Raw genomic sequence first — 14,049 nt, forward strand, 5'->3', positions numbered from 1 at the left:
GGGATACTAACTGTGCCTTGCAGCTGGGGGCTTTGGAGACAGTGGGGGTTCGGGCCAGCCTGAGGGTGGGCCCATGCCCCTGGGGCGTCCATCCCCCACTGTGGGCCACTGGATGACTTTGCTGCCATTTTGCCCACACACGACCAAGGGAGCCTGGTGGGCCATGGACACTGGGCCCTCTCCTGTTTTCCCAGCTCCAGTGTCCTTAGGGATGCCAGGTTTGTGGCAGAGCCTGTGGTGACCTTCTAGGGGCTCCCAGCCCCTTCACACGCACTCCTGTGCCCATCTGTGTGACGTACCAGTCCCTCCCTGTGTTTGACAGAGCAGGGCTGCCCCATGCCCCCTGGCCATGCTGCCTCGTGCCCTTGCCTGGCGTTAGCATGCCCACTGGCTCTGTGTCACTGCCACTTTCTGAGGAGGAGCCTTTGCTGACCGTGACATGGAGGAAAAGCAGGGAGGCTGGCATGTGCACCTGGGCACTCTACCTCTGCCCAGGTAGAGCATCTTCTGCAGGGAAAGGCCGGGACTGAGGCTGGGCCCCCAACCCACCTGTCATTCTGCACTGCGCAGAGTCCCAGGTGGACACTTCTCTCTTGGGGTCTGAGGAAGTGCCCTTTCCTAGCTCGGTGAAGGAGGCCCTGCCATTTGGATGAGGGGAGAAACTGGATGTGAAAGACCCTAATAGTTGTGGCCCAGGGTTTAGGGGCTTGGGCTCAGGATATTGATCTTACAGGCGTGGCATGGCGGAGGGCAGAGGCTGAAGGTAGGACTTTGCTTTCCTTGGGCCTGCTGTCTCCTGGGCACATGCTCCCTGTGTCCCTGTCCTTCCAGACTCTCAGTGCTGGTGTGGTCTCTCCTCTGTGTTCTTGTCCTTAGGGCTACTCAGAATCACCACTGCTACCTGGCTTCCCCACTCTTTTTCCCTGACACCTCTGATGTCCCTGTGTTTTGTGTTTGCCACCTAACTGTTCCCTTGCCCAGTGGCTTATCTTGAAGGCCTTCCCCTCACTTGTCTCCTCTCTCCTGCTGTCTTCCAGAGCAGGGCCTGACTTTATTCTTCCCTCCTCTGATAGGCCAAGACGGAAGAGCAGATCGCAGCTGAGGAGGCCTGGTATGAGACGGAGAAGGTGTGGCTGGTCCATAAGGACGGCTTCTCACTGGGTGAGTCTTGGGAGGGTCGGGGGGCACGTGTCCAGGACTCCGGTCTCAGGGCTGGGCAGTGAGTGTGCCTTCTGGCTCTGGCGAGGGCTGGACAATGAGCAAGGAGAGGCTGGTGACACTGTGGGGAGGAGGGCAGGACCATGGAGGGCAGCAAAGGCTTCCCAGGCCCACGTCCAGCTGTCTGTCCCTCCTCTGCAGCCAGTCAGCTCAAATCCGAGGAGCTCAGCTTACCTGAGGGGAAGGTGCGCGTGAAGCTGGACCATGACGGAGCCATCCTGGACGTGGATGAGGATGACGTGGAGAAGGTGTGCGGGAGGCAGGGCGGGGGCACAGGAGTGGGCTGGGCAGGGCAGGCCCGTCCTCTGCAGTGGAGACAGCTTCTGCTTCTTCAGTGCCGCCTGCCTGTCCCATCACACAGGCTAATGCTCCCTCCTGCGACCGTCTGGACGATCTGGCCTCGCTGGTGTACCTCAATGAGTCCAGCGTTCTACACACACTGCGCCAGCGCTACGGCGCCAGCCTGCTGCACACGTATGCTGGCCCCAGCCTGCTCGTCCTCAGCCCCCGTGGGGCCCCCGCCGTGTACTCCGAGAAGGTGCGGCCCCCTCGAAGCTGCCAAGCCGACTCGGGGACCCACCCCACCTGCCCTGGCTCTCTGCCCTTCCCCTTGGACAGCCCACTGGGCTCCTGTCCACCCTCACAGTTGACCTTGGGAAGAGGAGTCATTTTGAGGGATGGAGGACAGAAGGACCTCCCTGTACCAGTTAACAGAGTCCGGGACTTGGCTAGTCTCTGCATCTCCACGCATGGCCTTAGCCTCAGAATCCCGAGGCACCACTAGAGTGAAAATCCAGGAAGATGTGGACCGTGGGGGTGAGGGTGTCTGGAGGGGACCAGCTAAGAGCCTGCCCTTCCCTCCATTGCCCTCCTGCCCAAGGTGATGCACATGTTCAAGGGGTGTCGGCGAGAGGACATGGCACCGCACATCTATGCCGTGGCCCAGACCGCGTACCGCGCAATGCTGATGAGCCGTCAGGACCAGTCCATCGTCCTCCTGGGCAGCAGTGGCAGTGGCAAGACCACCAGCTGCCAGCATCTGGTGCAATATCTGGCTACCATCGCAGGCACCAGCGGGAACAAGGTGTTTTCTGGTGAGGCAGGGACAACTGGGAAAGCTAATAGAGTGAGATGGGGGCGGGGAGGGGGGACCCTCCTAGGTGCCAGCTTCTTTTCGCCCTGGCCTCTCCATCCCCTCAAAACCACTCTGTCACTGGGCAGTTCTGGTCTGAGTGGCTCCAAGGCTCCATGCCCCAGGAGCCCATGGCTGGGGATGAGCCCTCGGCTTTCCTGATGTCCCCTTGGGCCCGTATTCTGCAGTGGAGAAGTGGCAAGCTCTGTATACCCTCCTGGAAGCCTTTGGGAACAGCCCCACCATCATGAACGGCAGTGCCACTCGCTTCTCCCAGATCCTCTCCCTGGACTTTGACCAAGCTGGCCAGGTGGCCTCAGCCTCCATTCAGGTGAGGGGACACTGCCCAGGCCTCAGGATGGTGGGAAATGGGCCACCTGATTTCGTGCCCTAGAAATCAGGCTCTCTTCTGAGCCTCACTCCACTTTCCTGCCCTAACAAAATGGAGCCGGCACAGGCAGGGCTGGCCTGCGCTGCCTGGAGGCGTCTCCAGTCTGCCGTCCATGCCTCCTGCCCGGGACAGGGCTGACTCAGCCTCCTGCCCAGCTCCCTTCTCCCTCCCGGCCCTAGGGTGGTCCCCACCGTACTGTCCCCAGTCTCATGCACACTTTCTGAAGTCCACGCTCGGGACTTCTCTAAGGACTGGCTTGTTGGTAAAGTAGGGCCTGGCTAATGCGGATTCCCTCCCAGGGTAGATATCTCACCACAAGCTTCCATCTTTGGAAGGCTGGTGCCTGGGGGCTGGGCAGGGCAGCAGGGACCCCCAGGAGCTGGGCCTGTCTTCCTCCTTGCTCTGGTTTCTGTCCCGTTTGACCCCAGGGGAATCTGGCGTCTGGTTGAACACACCTTGGGAGTAAGGTGCAGCTGCTTGTTCCCAGGGCCTGGAGGACCATGGCCTGGTTCCTTCCGGTGTGGGGTGGGAGAAACGGCCTGGCACTACCCCCCTTACCCACACCTCCATGCTCTGCCACAGACGATGCTTCTGGAAAAGCTGCGTGTGGCTCGGCGTCCAGCCAATGAGGCCACGTTCAACATCTTCTACTACCTGCTGGCCTGTGGGGACAGCACCCTCAGGTGAGACGGGACAGCGGGCACACAGAGGGTGCTCTGGTCTCCGGCCTGCCGACTGGGTTCCTGGGCCTTGCCACTTGACTGGATCCTGTACCATTTGTTCATTGAGTGCCTACTATGTGCTAGGCTGTGAGCTGGGCCCTGGGGACGGCGAGATGAGTGAGACACAGGCCCTGTCGGGAGCTCCCTGGTCCCGGGTACTGGAGCCCTGCTGTGCAAGAGGGCCACAGCAGACCCTAAGTGCTCCCAGAGCCGGGCTAGGATCTCTGATACCCACGAAGCCAAATCTGGAAAGGAAAGCATAGAGACGCAGGTGGCTGGGGACTTGGCCTCAGTCACACAGCTGGATGGGGCTGAGCCGGTGCTCGAGTCCACGCCGGCCCTCCCTTTCCCATGTTAGCTGCCTCTGCCCCACTCCTCCCTTCAGACCTTCAGGCTTGCTGCCTGTGCTCCCTGAAAAGGGATACATGGTCAGGCTGAGCCAGCAGCCCCAGGCCATCGTCCTCCTTAGTCCTTCTCGTAACCGAGGGCACAGTCTCTGCTCTGGCTGGACTCGCCCTTTAGGCAGGTTCCCTGCTCCCTTCCAGGGGTCTGGCTCGATCCTCTCACCAGGGCGTCTCTGGTGACCTGTTCTGGGGAGGCTGGTGCTCTGACCAGGCATCCAGGCCAACGAGGAAAGGCGGTGGCACTGACCGTCAGGGAAGATGGGCACCTGGAAGCCGAGGCTGGCTCTGCCCTGAGAGGGAGGTGCCTGGCTGTGGGGACCAAGCGCTGTGCTGATGCCTCATTTGTACCCCTAGGACAGAGCTCCACTTGAACCACTTGGCAGAGAACAATGTGTTTGGGATTGTGCCACTGGCCAAGGTGAGGGGCCTGGGGAGGCAGCCCTGGCCTTGGGAGTGGGAGAAGCCTCCGCTGGCCGTGGTGCCCCCTGGGAACAGCAGGAGTCCAGCTGGGCCTGGGTGGCTCTGCTCAAGTCTTGTCCTTGCTGAGTCCAACAGCACGGGGTGTGCTGGGAGGGACAGCCACTCTGGGGTCCAGTGTCGGTGTGCCCGTCTTTCTCTGTAGCCTGAGGAGAAGCAGAAAGCGGCGCAGCAGTTCAGTAAGCTGCAGACGGCCATGAAGGTGCTGGGCATCTCCCCCGATGAACAGAAGGCCTGCTGGCTCATCCTGGCTGCCATCTACCACCTGGGGGCTGCAGGAGCCACCAAAGGTAACCTTGTGGATCCCAGCAGCCTGTCTTGACACCCAGGAGACCTTGCAGCTGCCCAAGCCCAGCTGTTCTACCCAGCACAGTCCCAGCTGGTCTCAGACACACCCCTCTTTTGCCTGTGCCTCTTGCTAGTCACCCACATGGGAGCAGAGGGCTGAGAAGCATCCCTGCCAGTGGTGGCCGAGGCCTGGACTGAGCTGGCCTTGACCACCGGGAGCACCGTGCAGAGCTGGGAGGGGGTCCCGAGGCTGAGGGCAAGGGAAAGGCATGAACTCAGAGTGGTGCCCAGGAATAACTCTGCTTCTTGTTCCCTTCCTAACAGAGGCCCCTGAGGAGCAAGCGGGTAACTGACCTTGGCCCCGCCCTGGGGTGTAGGGGACGCTCTGCCTTGGTGCTTGCTCTGGGGGCCGGGCTTGTTCTGACATAGCGTTCTGTCATAGTGGAGGGGACTGGTTTGGGGAGAAGCCCCAGGGTAGAGGAAGGGGGGCCTGCTGGCTGTGAGGCTTCTCCAAGCCGTGGGAGTAGCTGCTTTTCCTTCTTGTTTTGCAGCCAGATCCTGGAACCTCTCAGGAGGCCTGGGGGGGGGGGGGGAGGCATGGGGGTGGGCTTGCTTCCTGGGGCTCCCGAGGCCAGTTTGCCCATCTTCACCCCTTCTTTGCAGTGGTTTGGTGGCGGTGTCTCTCCCACTAGGGGGCAGCAGGCACCGCGGAACGCTCGGGCCCCGCTTGGGCAGCATGCTTGGGCTTGAGAATGGCTGGGAAGAGTTCTGTCGCACCTCTGAGTTCCACTGAGGGGCAGTGATTGGCGATTTGAGCACCTCCTTGCCCCTTTCTCCTCCGTTTTAAGGAAAGGGGATGCTGGCTCTGAGCGGCACCCTGAGCTTTGGCTTGGTCACCGGCGGGGTGGGAAGGCCCCCGCTGTTGAGCAGCCGTGCAAAAGCGCTGGCAGCGGCGGGCGCATGCAGGGACAGGCGCTGGGTGCCAGGCCCCTTGTGACCCCAGCAGGTGGCACCCGTGCCAAAGAGGATCCAGGCTCTGGGTTAAAGAGGTTGTCTCGGACTGAGTGGGAGGGCGGGCAGGCAGGCAGGCGCGTGGCTGTGTCTTGAGGGAAGTTGCTTTACTCTGAGGAGGTGACAAGCCAGCTTTCATTCCACCCCACTCAGCTCTGGCTGCAGGTGGAGAGCTCTGGGTGTGTCAGCACTCGCACCTACCGCGTTACCCGAAAATGAGACAGGGTCTTGTGTTTATTTTTCCTCAAGAAGACACCCTAGGGCTTATTTTCAGGGGATGTGTTATTTTCCCTTCAAAGCCTCAGGCCGGCGCGGTGGCTCACACCTGTAATCCTAGCACTCTGGGAGGCCAAGGCAGGCGGATTGCTCGAGGTCAGGAGTTCGAAACTAGCCTGAGCAACTAGCCTCGTCTCTACTATAAATAAAAAGAAATTAATTGGCCAACCTCTCTCTCTCTCTCTCTCTCTATATATATATATATAGACAAAATTAGCCGAGCATGGTGGCGCATGCCTGTAGTCCCAGCTACTCGGGAGGCTGAGGCAGAAGGATTGCTTGAACCCAGGAGTTTGAGGTTGCTGTGAGCTAGGCTGATGCCACGGCACTCACTCTAGCCTGGGCAACAGAGTGAGACTCTGTCTCAAAAAAAAAAAAAAAAAAAGCCTCAGCTTGCAGCACGCACAGGAGGGCTGGGACCTGACAAGGGGAGCCGACTTTGTTGGTGGGGCCGACCGCACCTTTCCGGTCACCTCTGGGATAGTAGCTGTCACGATGGGGCGGATGAGAAGGGCTGCACATCTTCTTTACTGCTCTGGGACGAAATGTGTGGGTCGTGCAGATACGCTGCGTAGCCACACCCATCGCTAGGTCTTATTTTTGGGGTAGGGTTTATATTGCACAAATGCTTAGAAACCCTGCTAGGGCTTATTTTATGGGTACGTCTTATTTTCGGAGAAACACGGTAGTTGTTGAGTAGCTCCTCAGAGCTTCCAGTGTTTTCCATGGCTGTTGGGGAAGGCGGGGAGCTAGTCTAATGTCTTTGTGTGTCTCTTTCTGTGTGTGTCGGTGTGATCACGCCCACAGACACGCTCCTTTGAGACCGAGTGTGTGAGTGTGCGCGTTCCCCAGTCTGGATGTTTTCTTGCCGGCTCATCCTTATAAGCCCCTACCCCCCACGGTCCCTTCCCGTGGGCCTGGCGGCTCAGTTGATGACTGTTTGCTAACACACTGTTTTTCTTTGCATGCTGCATGCTGGTCCTTTGCCTTACAGAAGCTGCCGAAGGTAAAACCTTGTTTCTTGTTAGCTTTCCCTAATTGCCGCGATTAGACACATGTTGGCTGAGGCGCATATGTCTGTGTGGGCTGTTCCCTTTCCCCTGCGGCTTTTTTGCCTCCTCACTGTGGGCCATTTGTGGTCTCCCCTGGCAGATGCCTGGGGGCAAGAGGGAGGTCCTAATGCTTCCAGGGAAGGGGGAGGCGCCAGTCCTCTCTCTGGATAGAGGGGGACTTGTGTTCATCACAGGTGGGCTGGCTCAGCCTCTCACTTTGTCCTTCCCCAAGTTGGGGCCCCCTGGAGCCAAGCCATTAGAAAGGGATTTCGCAGTTGGCTTACCGCCCTCTGGTGGCAGCATGTGGAGTTGCCTCCTCTTTTAGGACCTGCTCATTCTCTCCATCCCCCAGAGGTACAGGAAGTGCTGGCAGCTGCTGGCTGTCCTCGTCCTGCCTGAAGCCCATCTGGTGTCATCAGGGCTGGCTTCTCCCTCCAGTAGAGTCCCACTCCCCAGTCCTGCGGGGAGAAGCCATGGTGGTCATCGGCTGGCCTAAGGAGAAAGACCCGAGATGCCAGATCGTTTTTTTTCCACCCCACAGCTGGGCGCAAGCAGTTTGCCCGCCATGAGTGGGCCCAGAAGGCTGCGTACCTGCTGGGATGCAGCCTGGAGGAGCTGTCCTCGGCCATCTTCAAGCACCAGCACAAGGGCGGCACCCTGCAGCGGTCCACCTCCTTCCGCCAGGGCCCCGAGGAGAGCAGCCTGGGAGATGGCACAGGTACCCTCGGCCCCTCGGCGGGTGGATGTGAGCGGGAGGCCTCATCCAGGGCTGGCTGCCGTCTCTGGGGGTGGAAGGACTGCCGGAGCAAGTCGATGCTTCCATCACTGGGGGGCCCAGTCCCAGAGCCCCATGTGGAGTAGGGAACATACCCAGGTGGGGAGCCCCGGAGGGCAGGAGACAGAGCTGACCCTCTTGCCCCACAGGCCCCAAACTGAGTGCGCTGGAGTGCCTAGAGGGCATGGCGTCGGGCCTCTACAGTGAGCTCTTCACCCTGCTCGTCTCCCTGGTGAACCGGTGAGTGCCAGGCAGGACCCAGCAGCTCCTTGCTCCTGCTTTGGCAAAGGTGGAGCTGATGCCTTGTGTCTGTGGTTGACTGACGCAGGGCTGCTGTCCACCAGCAGAGGGCTCGCTGACCCGTGGGCCACAATGGAGGCGAGGCCCCGTCCTCCCCACCAGGGTCCTGGGCACCTGGGCAGGGATGGGGATCTGGCTTGAGGCAGGGTGGGGCTGCCTGGTGCCAGGGGCATACCAGCAGGGCCTGCTCTGTGCTACTGCCCTGGCCAGCTCTGACTTAGGCTCTCCCTGCGAAGGGCGCTCAAGTCCAGCCAGCACTCGCTCTGCTCCATGATGATTGTGGACACTCCAGGCTTCCAGAACCCTGAGCAGGGTGGGTCAGCCCGCGGAGCCTCCTTTGAGGAGCTGTGCCACAACTACGTCCAGGACCGGCTGCAGAGGCTCTTCCATGAGCGTACCTTCGTGCAGGAGCTGGAAAGATACAAGGAGGTAACTCTCGGTCTCATGCCCTACCCCAGCCTCACTTTCTGGCCTTGGCACCCCCTGGGAGGGCGTCTGTGGCTGTAGAAAGCACCGCTTTCCCTGCCCTTTTCTCCCTCTATATTTCTGTCCTCCTCTGCTCGCTGGGGTAGGAGTCGTTTCCAGCCCCCTTGTCCCTGGCTTGCGACTTTGGCTACGTTCACATTAATACTTTGTGGGGCATTTGCTCTCCAAGAAGCCAAAGGTGCATGTGGGGTCTGTGGGAGCCCTTCCTTGCCCTCCTTCAAGTTCCCCTCCAGCCCTGTGGGTTGCAAGAGTACGGTTCCTGCCTCCGAGTGTGCCTGGGCCTGGCCTTCCCCGTCTCCCTTTCCCGGTGTGAGGATCATGGTGGGTTATTTAGTGCTCCTCCGTAAAATGTTGTCCCAGGTGGGAAAAGATCTGGAACCCCACTTCATATGGAGGTGAGCTGAATGAATTGGGGAGGACATTTATTTTGGGTGAGAGAAGATTCGGGAGGAAAATGACAGTTGTCTTCAAGTGTTTCAATGATGATTGTGTGAAATTGAGAGTGGCTTATTCTGTGTTGCTTAATCAACTGATGCGAGTGACAGAGTGCGACTTTGGATTAGTATTAAAAGGGGTTATGAGAAGTTTAGCTGTCCGAAAATACAATGTGTTGCCTTTGGAGGTGGGTAGCCGTTTGTCATGTGGGTTGCAGGGGGTTGGCCTTGCTGACCCCAGAGTCCCCTTCTGGCCTAATAGGGCTGCGCCCACACGTGGCCCTCATGCTCAGTACTGCGTTGCCTTCCTTCCCAGGAGAACATCGAGCTGGCGTTTGATGACTTGGAGCCAACCACAGGTGACTCCGTGGCCGCTGTGGATGAGGCCTCCCACCAGGCCCTGGTAGGCATTCCAGCGGGGGTCTGGCCTTTTCTCTCATTTGCCGCCTCTCTCCCTCTGGTCGAGCCCTCCCTGTCTGAGCTGCTGCTAGGGGTGCCACTCGGGCTGAGGGAGGGCCCAGCAGTCATGCCCAGACACCAGGCACTTTACAGCTATAGGGTTGTGCCCTCGGCACTCATTCTGGCCGGGAAGGTGGCACTTTCTTCTGCCCTGGTGCAGTGGGAGCCATGGCCCACCTGTGTCCTAGCCAGGCAGGAAGGTGTACCTCCTCTCTCACCAGCTGAGTCTCAGTCCTGATCCTGTGACTGGCTGAGCCTCCAGTGTGTCTGCCAGGAGCCCTGGTTTGAGGGCCTGGACCCCAAAAACGTAATCATTCCCTCCCATTGTCCCCAAGAAGAGAACTGATGGAGCCCAGCAGGGCCCCACTCAAACAGTGAACAGTGCCAGGCTCTAGGATGCCGTCGGGGGGGGGGGGGCTGTCGCGGATGTGAGCCCTCAACCTTTCGGGCAGACACTGTCACACTTTGTGCTAGTGTCTTGGGCACCTTCGTGCTTGAGAGGGGCTGGCTGGCCTAATGAACACTTGGCATTTGGTGACGGTCTTCCATTAGGGAAATTGCATCAGGTGCTTTATAGGAGAGCTGGCATTTTTGCCAGGCTGCTGCCACCCTGCCTCTGCTTTGATTCCTGCCCCTGCTCTCTGCAGTAAGGCCCGGCTTGGCCAGCACAAGTGGTGGGCCCTGGGGAGAGTGAGTATCCCCCCGGGGACAAATGCTTAAAGTGCCCAAGTACTGAGTCTCCCCAGGGAAGTTGGATTTTCTTTTCCTGCCACCTGGGCTCCCATGGTGGCCTCACTTGAGAGCCTTTGCCATTCCCAGGAGATGGGGAAGTCAGCACACGTGACTCATGAACAGCAGGGGTCAGATGCTGTGCTTGGATGGGGCTCGGCCACCCTTTCCCTACTGTGTTCTCCCCTGTCTTGTGGGCCTTGACACTGGCAGTTGCCCCTGGGGAAGGGCTCCTCTGTGTCCCGCCTACGGCTCACATCCAGGACTTTATTGCTCTTTCCTGCCACTCAGCTCCAGGCCCAGGGAGGCCGCTGGGGATGCCCCTTGGCCCTCAGCCACATCCTCCTTCCTTCTGATAATCACGCCGACTCCCTTGGGCAGCCCTGGGGAGGAGTTGCAGGCGCGGGAGTCACAGATAGGGAAAATGGCACTTTTCTTACTTCTCTTGTCCTCCAGTCCCTAAAAGCCAGGCCAGAATAGGGTGTGGGGAAGGTTCAGCCCTTCCTGCCCATGGAAGACACAGGAATTCCGTAGGAAAGGTACCTTCGGGCCAGAGGTGGCCACAGCCCTAGTTTATTTGGCCTTCATGGGGTATCAGAAATCAGAATTCTATATTTCCATATTCTCTTGAAAACCCAGAGGACTTATCAACTCTAGGCAAGTGTTCTTCCAGAACAGCAGCTGGCTGCAGCTGAGTGGAAGCTGTTCCCTTCAGAGCGGGACATTTGCTCTCCAGCTTGGTTCAGTCTCTGCCCATTTTGGCTGCCACATTAAGTCTCCTATCTTACACTTTGGGCCCATGAGTTCATACCCTGTATTGATCCCACCTGCAGCAACTGAGCCCTTTCCGGGCTCTCCCCTCTCTGGGACCAGGGTTAACCCCACAGCTGTCACTTACCAAGAGCTTCCCTTGGGCCAGGCACTGTGCTCAGGGCCCTAAAGACTTTATCCCGTTTAATCTGCTAGGGAGTGGGAGCAATAGCCCCTGGCGACCTCTGAGGGGGAGGGTGGGTGTGGGCTCGGCTTACTAGGAAGACTTCAGTCTTTGGTGACTTCCAACCCAAGTCCTAGGAATCATATTTTGCTGTGGGCTTCTCTCCGATCCCTCTCCAGGCCCCTCCTTGTCCTTGCTGCCCACCTCCCCACGGGTGTTATCTGCAAGCAGCAGGAGCTGCAGTGTGTATGTGCACGTGTGTAGCACGTTCCCAGCGTGCGGGGTCCGTGGCTCCTTTCCCCAGCTCCATGTGACAAGGTGGGGGTTTCCTTCTCCGCAGGTGCGCTCGCTGTCTCGAGCCAACGAGGCAAGGGGCCTGCTGTGGCTGTTGGAAGAGGAGGCTCTGGTGCCAGGGGCCACCGAGGACACCCTCCTGGAGCGCCTTTTCTCCTATTATGGCCCCCAGGAGGGTGACAAGAAAGGTAGGTGGCATCCCTGGAGTGTGGCTCCTCTGCTTCCTGTCCAGAAAACCCACCTGTGTGGGTCCAGGTGGCACCACCTGGGGGCTTACTGATTGCCGAGGCTTAGCGTCTGAGCCTGACAATCTGAACCTTGCTTCTCCCCACCCTCAGGCCAAAGCCCCCTTCTGCGCAGCAGCAAACCACACCATTTCCTCCTGGGCCACAGCCACGGCACCAACTGGGTGGAGTACAGCGTGGCCGGCTGGCTGAGCTACACTAAGCAGAACCCAGCTACCCAGAACGCCCCCCGGCTCCTGCAGGACTCCCAGAAGTAAGAACGCCACGCGCTCTGCCCCTGTCCTGTCCCCAGGGCCGTTTTGGGGCTCCTTTCCCCTGCAGATGCCTCAGAGGCCCCCTCACTCATGCCGTGGATGGCCTGCACTTCCTGAGAGGCACCAGCCAGGGCTAGCTGGCCTTGAGGGCTGAGGGTGGCCTCCTGGACAGAGGTAGGAGACAGACATGGCTGAAAAGCTTGTAGTTTTAAATTTGAGTAACACCCTTACATTCTCTAGACAAGGAGCGGCCTTCAAGGCCCCTCGGTCACATAGGCCCTGTTCATTTACTCAGTAGATGATCCCTGGGCACCTGGTCCCAGACAGAGGCTTCTAGGTGCTTGGCAGATAGCAGTGAACCTGCCCTTGTGGAATTGACATTCTAGCAGGAGGAGACAGATAACGAACAGTCAACGTCATGAGTAAATTATATATAATAGTATGTTAGACATGTCGCACTCCAGTCTCTCCTGCCACATGGGACACCCCCTCCTCACCTTTGCCCCCGCGGTGATGAGGACGGGTACATTGCCCCGCTCCGTACGATCCTGCCTACCCTTGGGCTTCTGCCCACCTCTGGTTTTCACGTCTTGAAAAGTTCTCTGAAGTTTCTCTGTAGGGCATGGGGCACGCAGCCCAGGCAACGCAGGCCCCTGGCCAGGGCTGTTGGGGGTTGCGTGGAGCCCGGGGAGCTGGGGGGAGGCAAGGCCTCTGCTGCTCAATTAACGCGATTCCTTGCCCACCCGCCTCTGGCAGAAAAATCATCAGCAACCTATTTCTGGGCCGGGCAGGCAGTGCCACGGTGCTCTCGGGCTCCATCGCAGGCCTGGAGGGCGGCTCACAGCTGGCACTGCGTCGGGCCACCAGCATGCGGAAGACCTTTACCACGGGCATGGCGGCTGTCAAGAAGAAGTCACTGTGCATCCAGATTAAGCTGCAGGTGGTGAGTGTGCCAGCCCAGGCCCCGGGGCCCATCCTTACCCCTGGCAGGCAGGCCTGGGCGCTCCAGGCACACTGAGGTCAGCCGGCACCCTGGGGGAGCGGGGTCTTCTTTTCAGTGCTGCTGCCTCTGAGTGGCCATGTGGGCCTGGGGAGGGTGGAGCATGTCCTTGCTGGTGCTGGGACACCTGCTATCCCATGAGGAGGGGAGATGCTGGCACCAGTCCCCGCTCTCCTGGGCACGGCCATCGGAGCCCACTGAGCGAGGTCCCTTGCCTCTGGCAGGACGCCCTCATCGACACCATCAAGAAGTCTAAGCTGCATTTCGTGCACTGCTTCCTGCCTGTGGCCGAGGGCTGGGCCGGGGAGCCCCGCTCCGCCTCCTCCCGCCGGGTCAGCAGCAGCAGCGAGATGGACCTGCCCTCGGGGGACCACTGCGAGGCTGGGCTCCTGCAGCTGGACGTGCCCCTGCTCCGCGCCCAGCTCCGCGGCTCCCGCCTGCTGGATGCCATGCGCATGTACCGCCAAGGTGGGGCCTCCCTGCCCCAGACCCCTGGCTCTCTTTTCCAGAACAGGCCCCTGCCCCGCCCCACCTCCACACGGGCCGGTGGGCTGGAGGGTGCCGCTCCCCGCCCGTCTCAGGACTGGCCCTCGTCTCCTTCCTCCCTTCCGCTCTGGGGTGTCCTCTCTCCCAGCCACCCACCTGCAGCCAGGTCCCCTTGAGTTTTCCCCATGGGCGCCTGTTCCGTTTCTTCCCGCCCTGCGGTCTCCCCTCCTGCTCGTCTCCCTTCCAGACTCAGGTCCTCTCCACGCCCCTCCCCTCGCCTCCCACGCCCTGTTGTCCGTCCACGGCCCGGTCCTCCCGCGTCCCTAGTCTGGGCGGTCAGCTCTGCCCACGGCAGCACACCCGCTGCCCTTTCAGAGCCTCCTGCCCAGCGATAGACGAGGTGCTAAATCTTTCTGAAGTACTTAAAATTCCCAAGAAAGGTCAGACAAACCCTTTTTATGGACCTTTCTAGAGGAGGGGACGGAGAGGATGGTAGCAATCGTAGTTACTTAAGAGTCCTTTACTGCGTACCAGACACTGCCCTAAGCTCTTCCCACGCATTAACTCACCTCATCCTCACATCAGCCTCATGAGGTGGCACTGCTGCTGTCCCTAGGTGAGGAGACTGAGGCTCAGAGAGGTTAAGTAGCCTGCACAGGGTCACACAGCTCGTGAGTGGCAG

The 14,049-nt window shown here is 59.7% G+C and overlaps 1 protein-coding gene across 12 annotated transcripts in view; it reads left to right on the plus strand.

Annotated features, from left to right (window-relative positions):
• Positions 1-14,049, plus strand: part of MYO18A (myosin XVIIIA) — a 97,265-nt gene that overhangs the window by 49,590 nt on the left and 33,626 nt on the right. For 11 of the 12 annotated variants that reach the window (XM_012740733.3, XM_075994299.1, XM_012740737.3 and 8 more), the window contains 17 exons: positions 1,074-1,161; positions 1,360-1,466; positions 1,580-1,756; positions 2,099-2,312; positions 2,539-2,681; positions 3,324-3,424; positions 4,222-4,285; positions 4,490-4,634; positions 6,914-6,925; positions 7,513-7,689; positions 7,896-7,986; positions 8,283-8,475; positions 9,283-9,369; positions 11,429-11,570; positions 11,721-11,880; positions 12,638-12,824; positions 13,106-13,349. In XM_012740733.3, coding sequence (XP_012596187.3) covers positions 1,074-1,161; positions 1,360-1,466; positions 1,580-1,756; positions 2,099-2,312; positions 2,539-2,681; positions 3,324-3,424; positions 4,222-4,285; positions 4,490-4,634; positions 6,914-6,925; positions 7,513-7,689; positions 7,896-7,986; positions 8,283-8,475; positions 9,283-9,369; positions 11,429-11,570; positions 11,721-11,880; positions 12,638-12,824; positions 13,106-13,349 — 2,332 coding nt within the window. The remainder of the gene's footprint in view (positions 1-1,073; positions 1,162-1,359; positions 1,467-1,579; positions 1,757-2,098; positions 2,313-2,538; positions 2,682-3,323; positions 3,425-4,221; positions 4,286-4,489; positions 4,635-6,913; positions 6,926-7,512; positions 7,690-7,895; positions 7,987-8,282; positions 8,476-9,282; positions 9,370-11,428; positions 11,571-11,720; positions 11,881-12,637; positions 12,825-13,105; positions 13,350-14,049) is intronic. The other variant, XM_012740734.3, reaches the window with a different exon arrangement.

This window comes from Microcebus murinus, chromosome 18 (assembly GCF_040939455.1).
Source record: "Microcebus murinus isolate Inina chromosome 18, M.murinus_Inina_mat1.0, whole genome shotgun sequence".
Lineage (NCBI taxonomy): Eukaryota > Metazoa > Chordata > Mammalia > Primates > Cheirogaleidae > Microcebus > Microcebus murinus.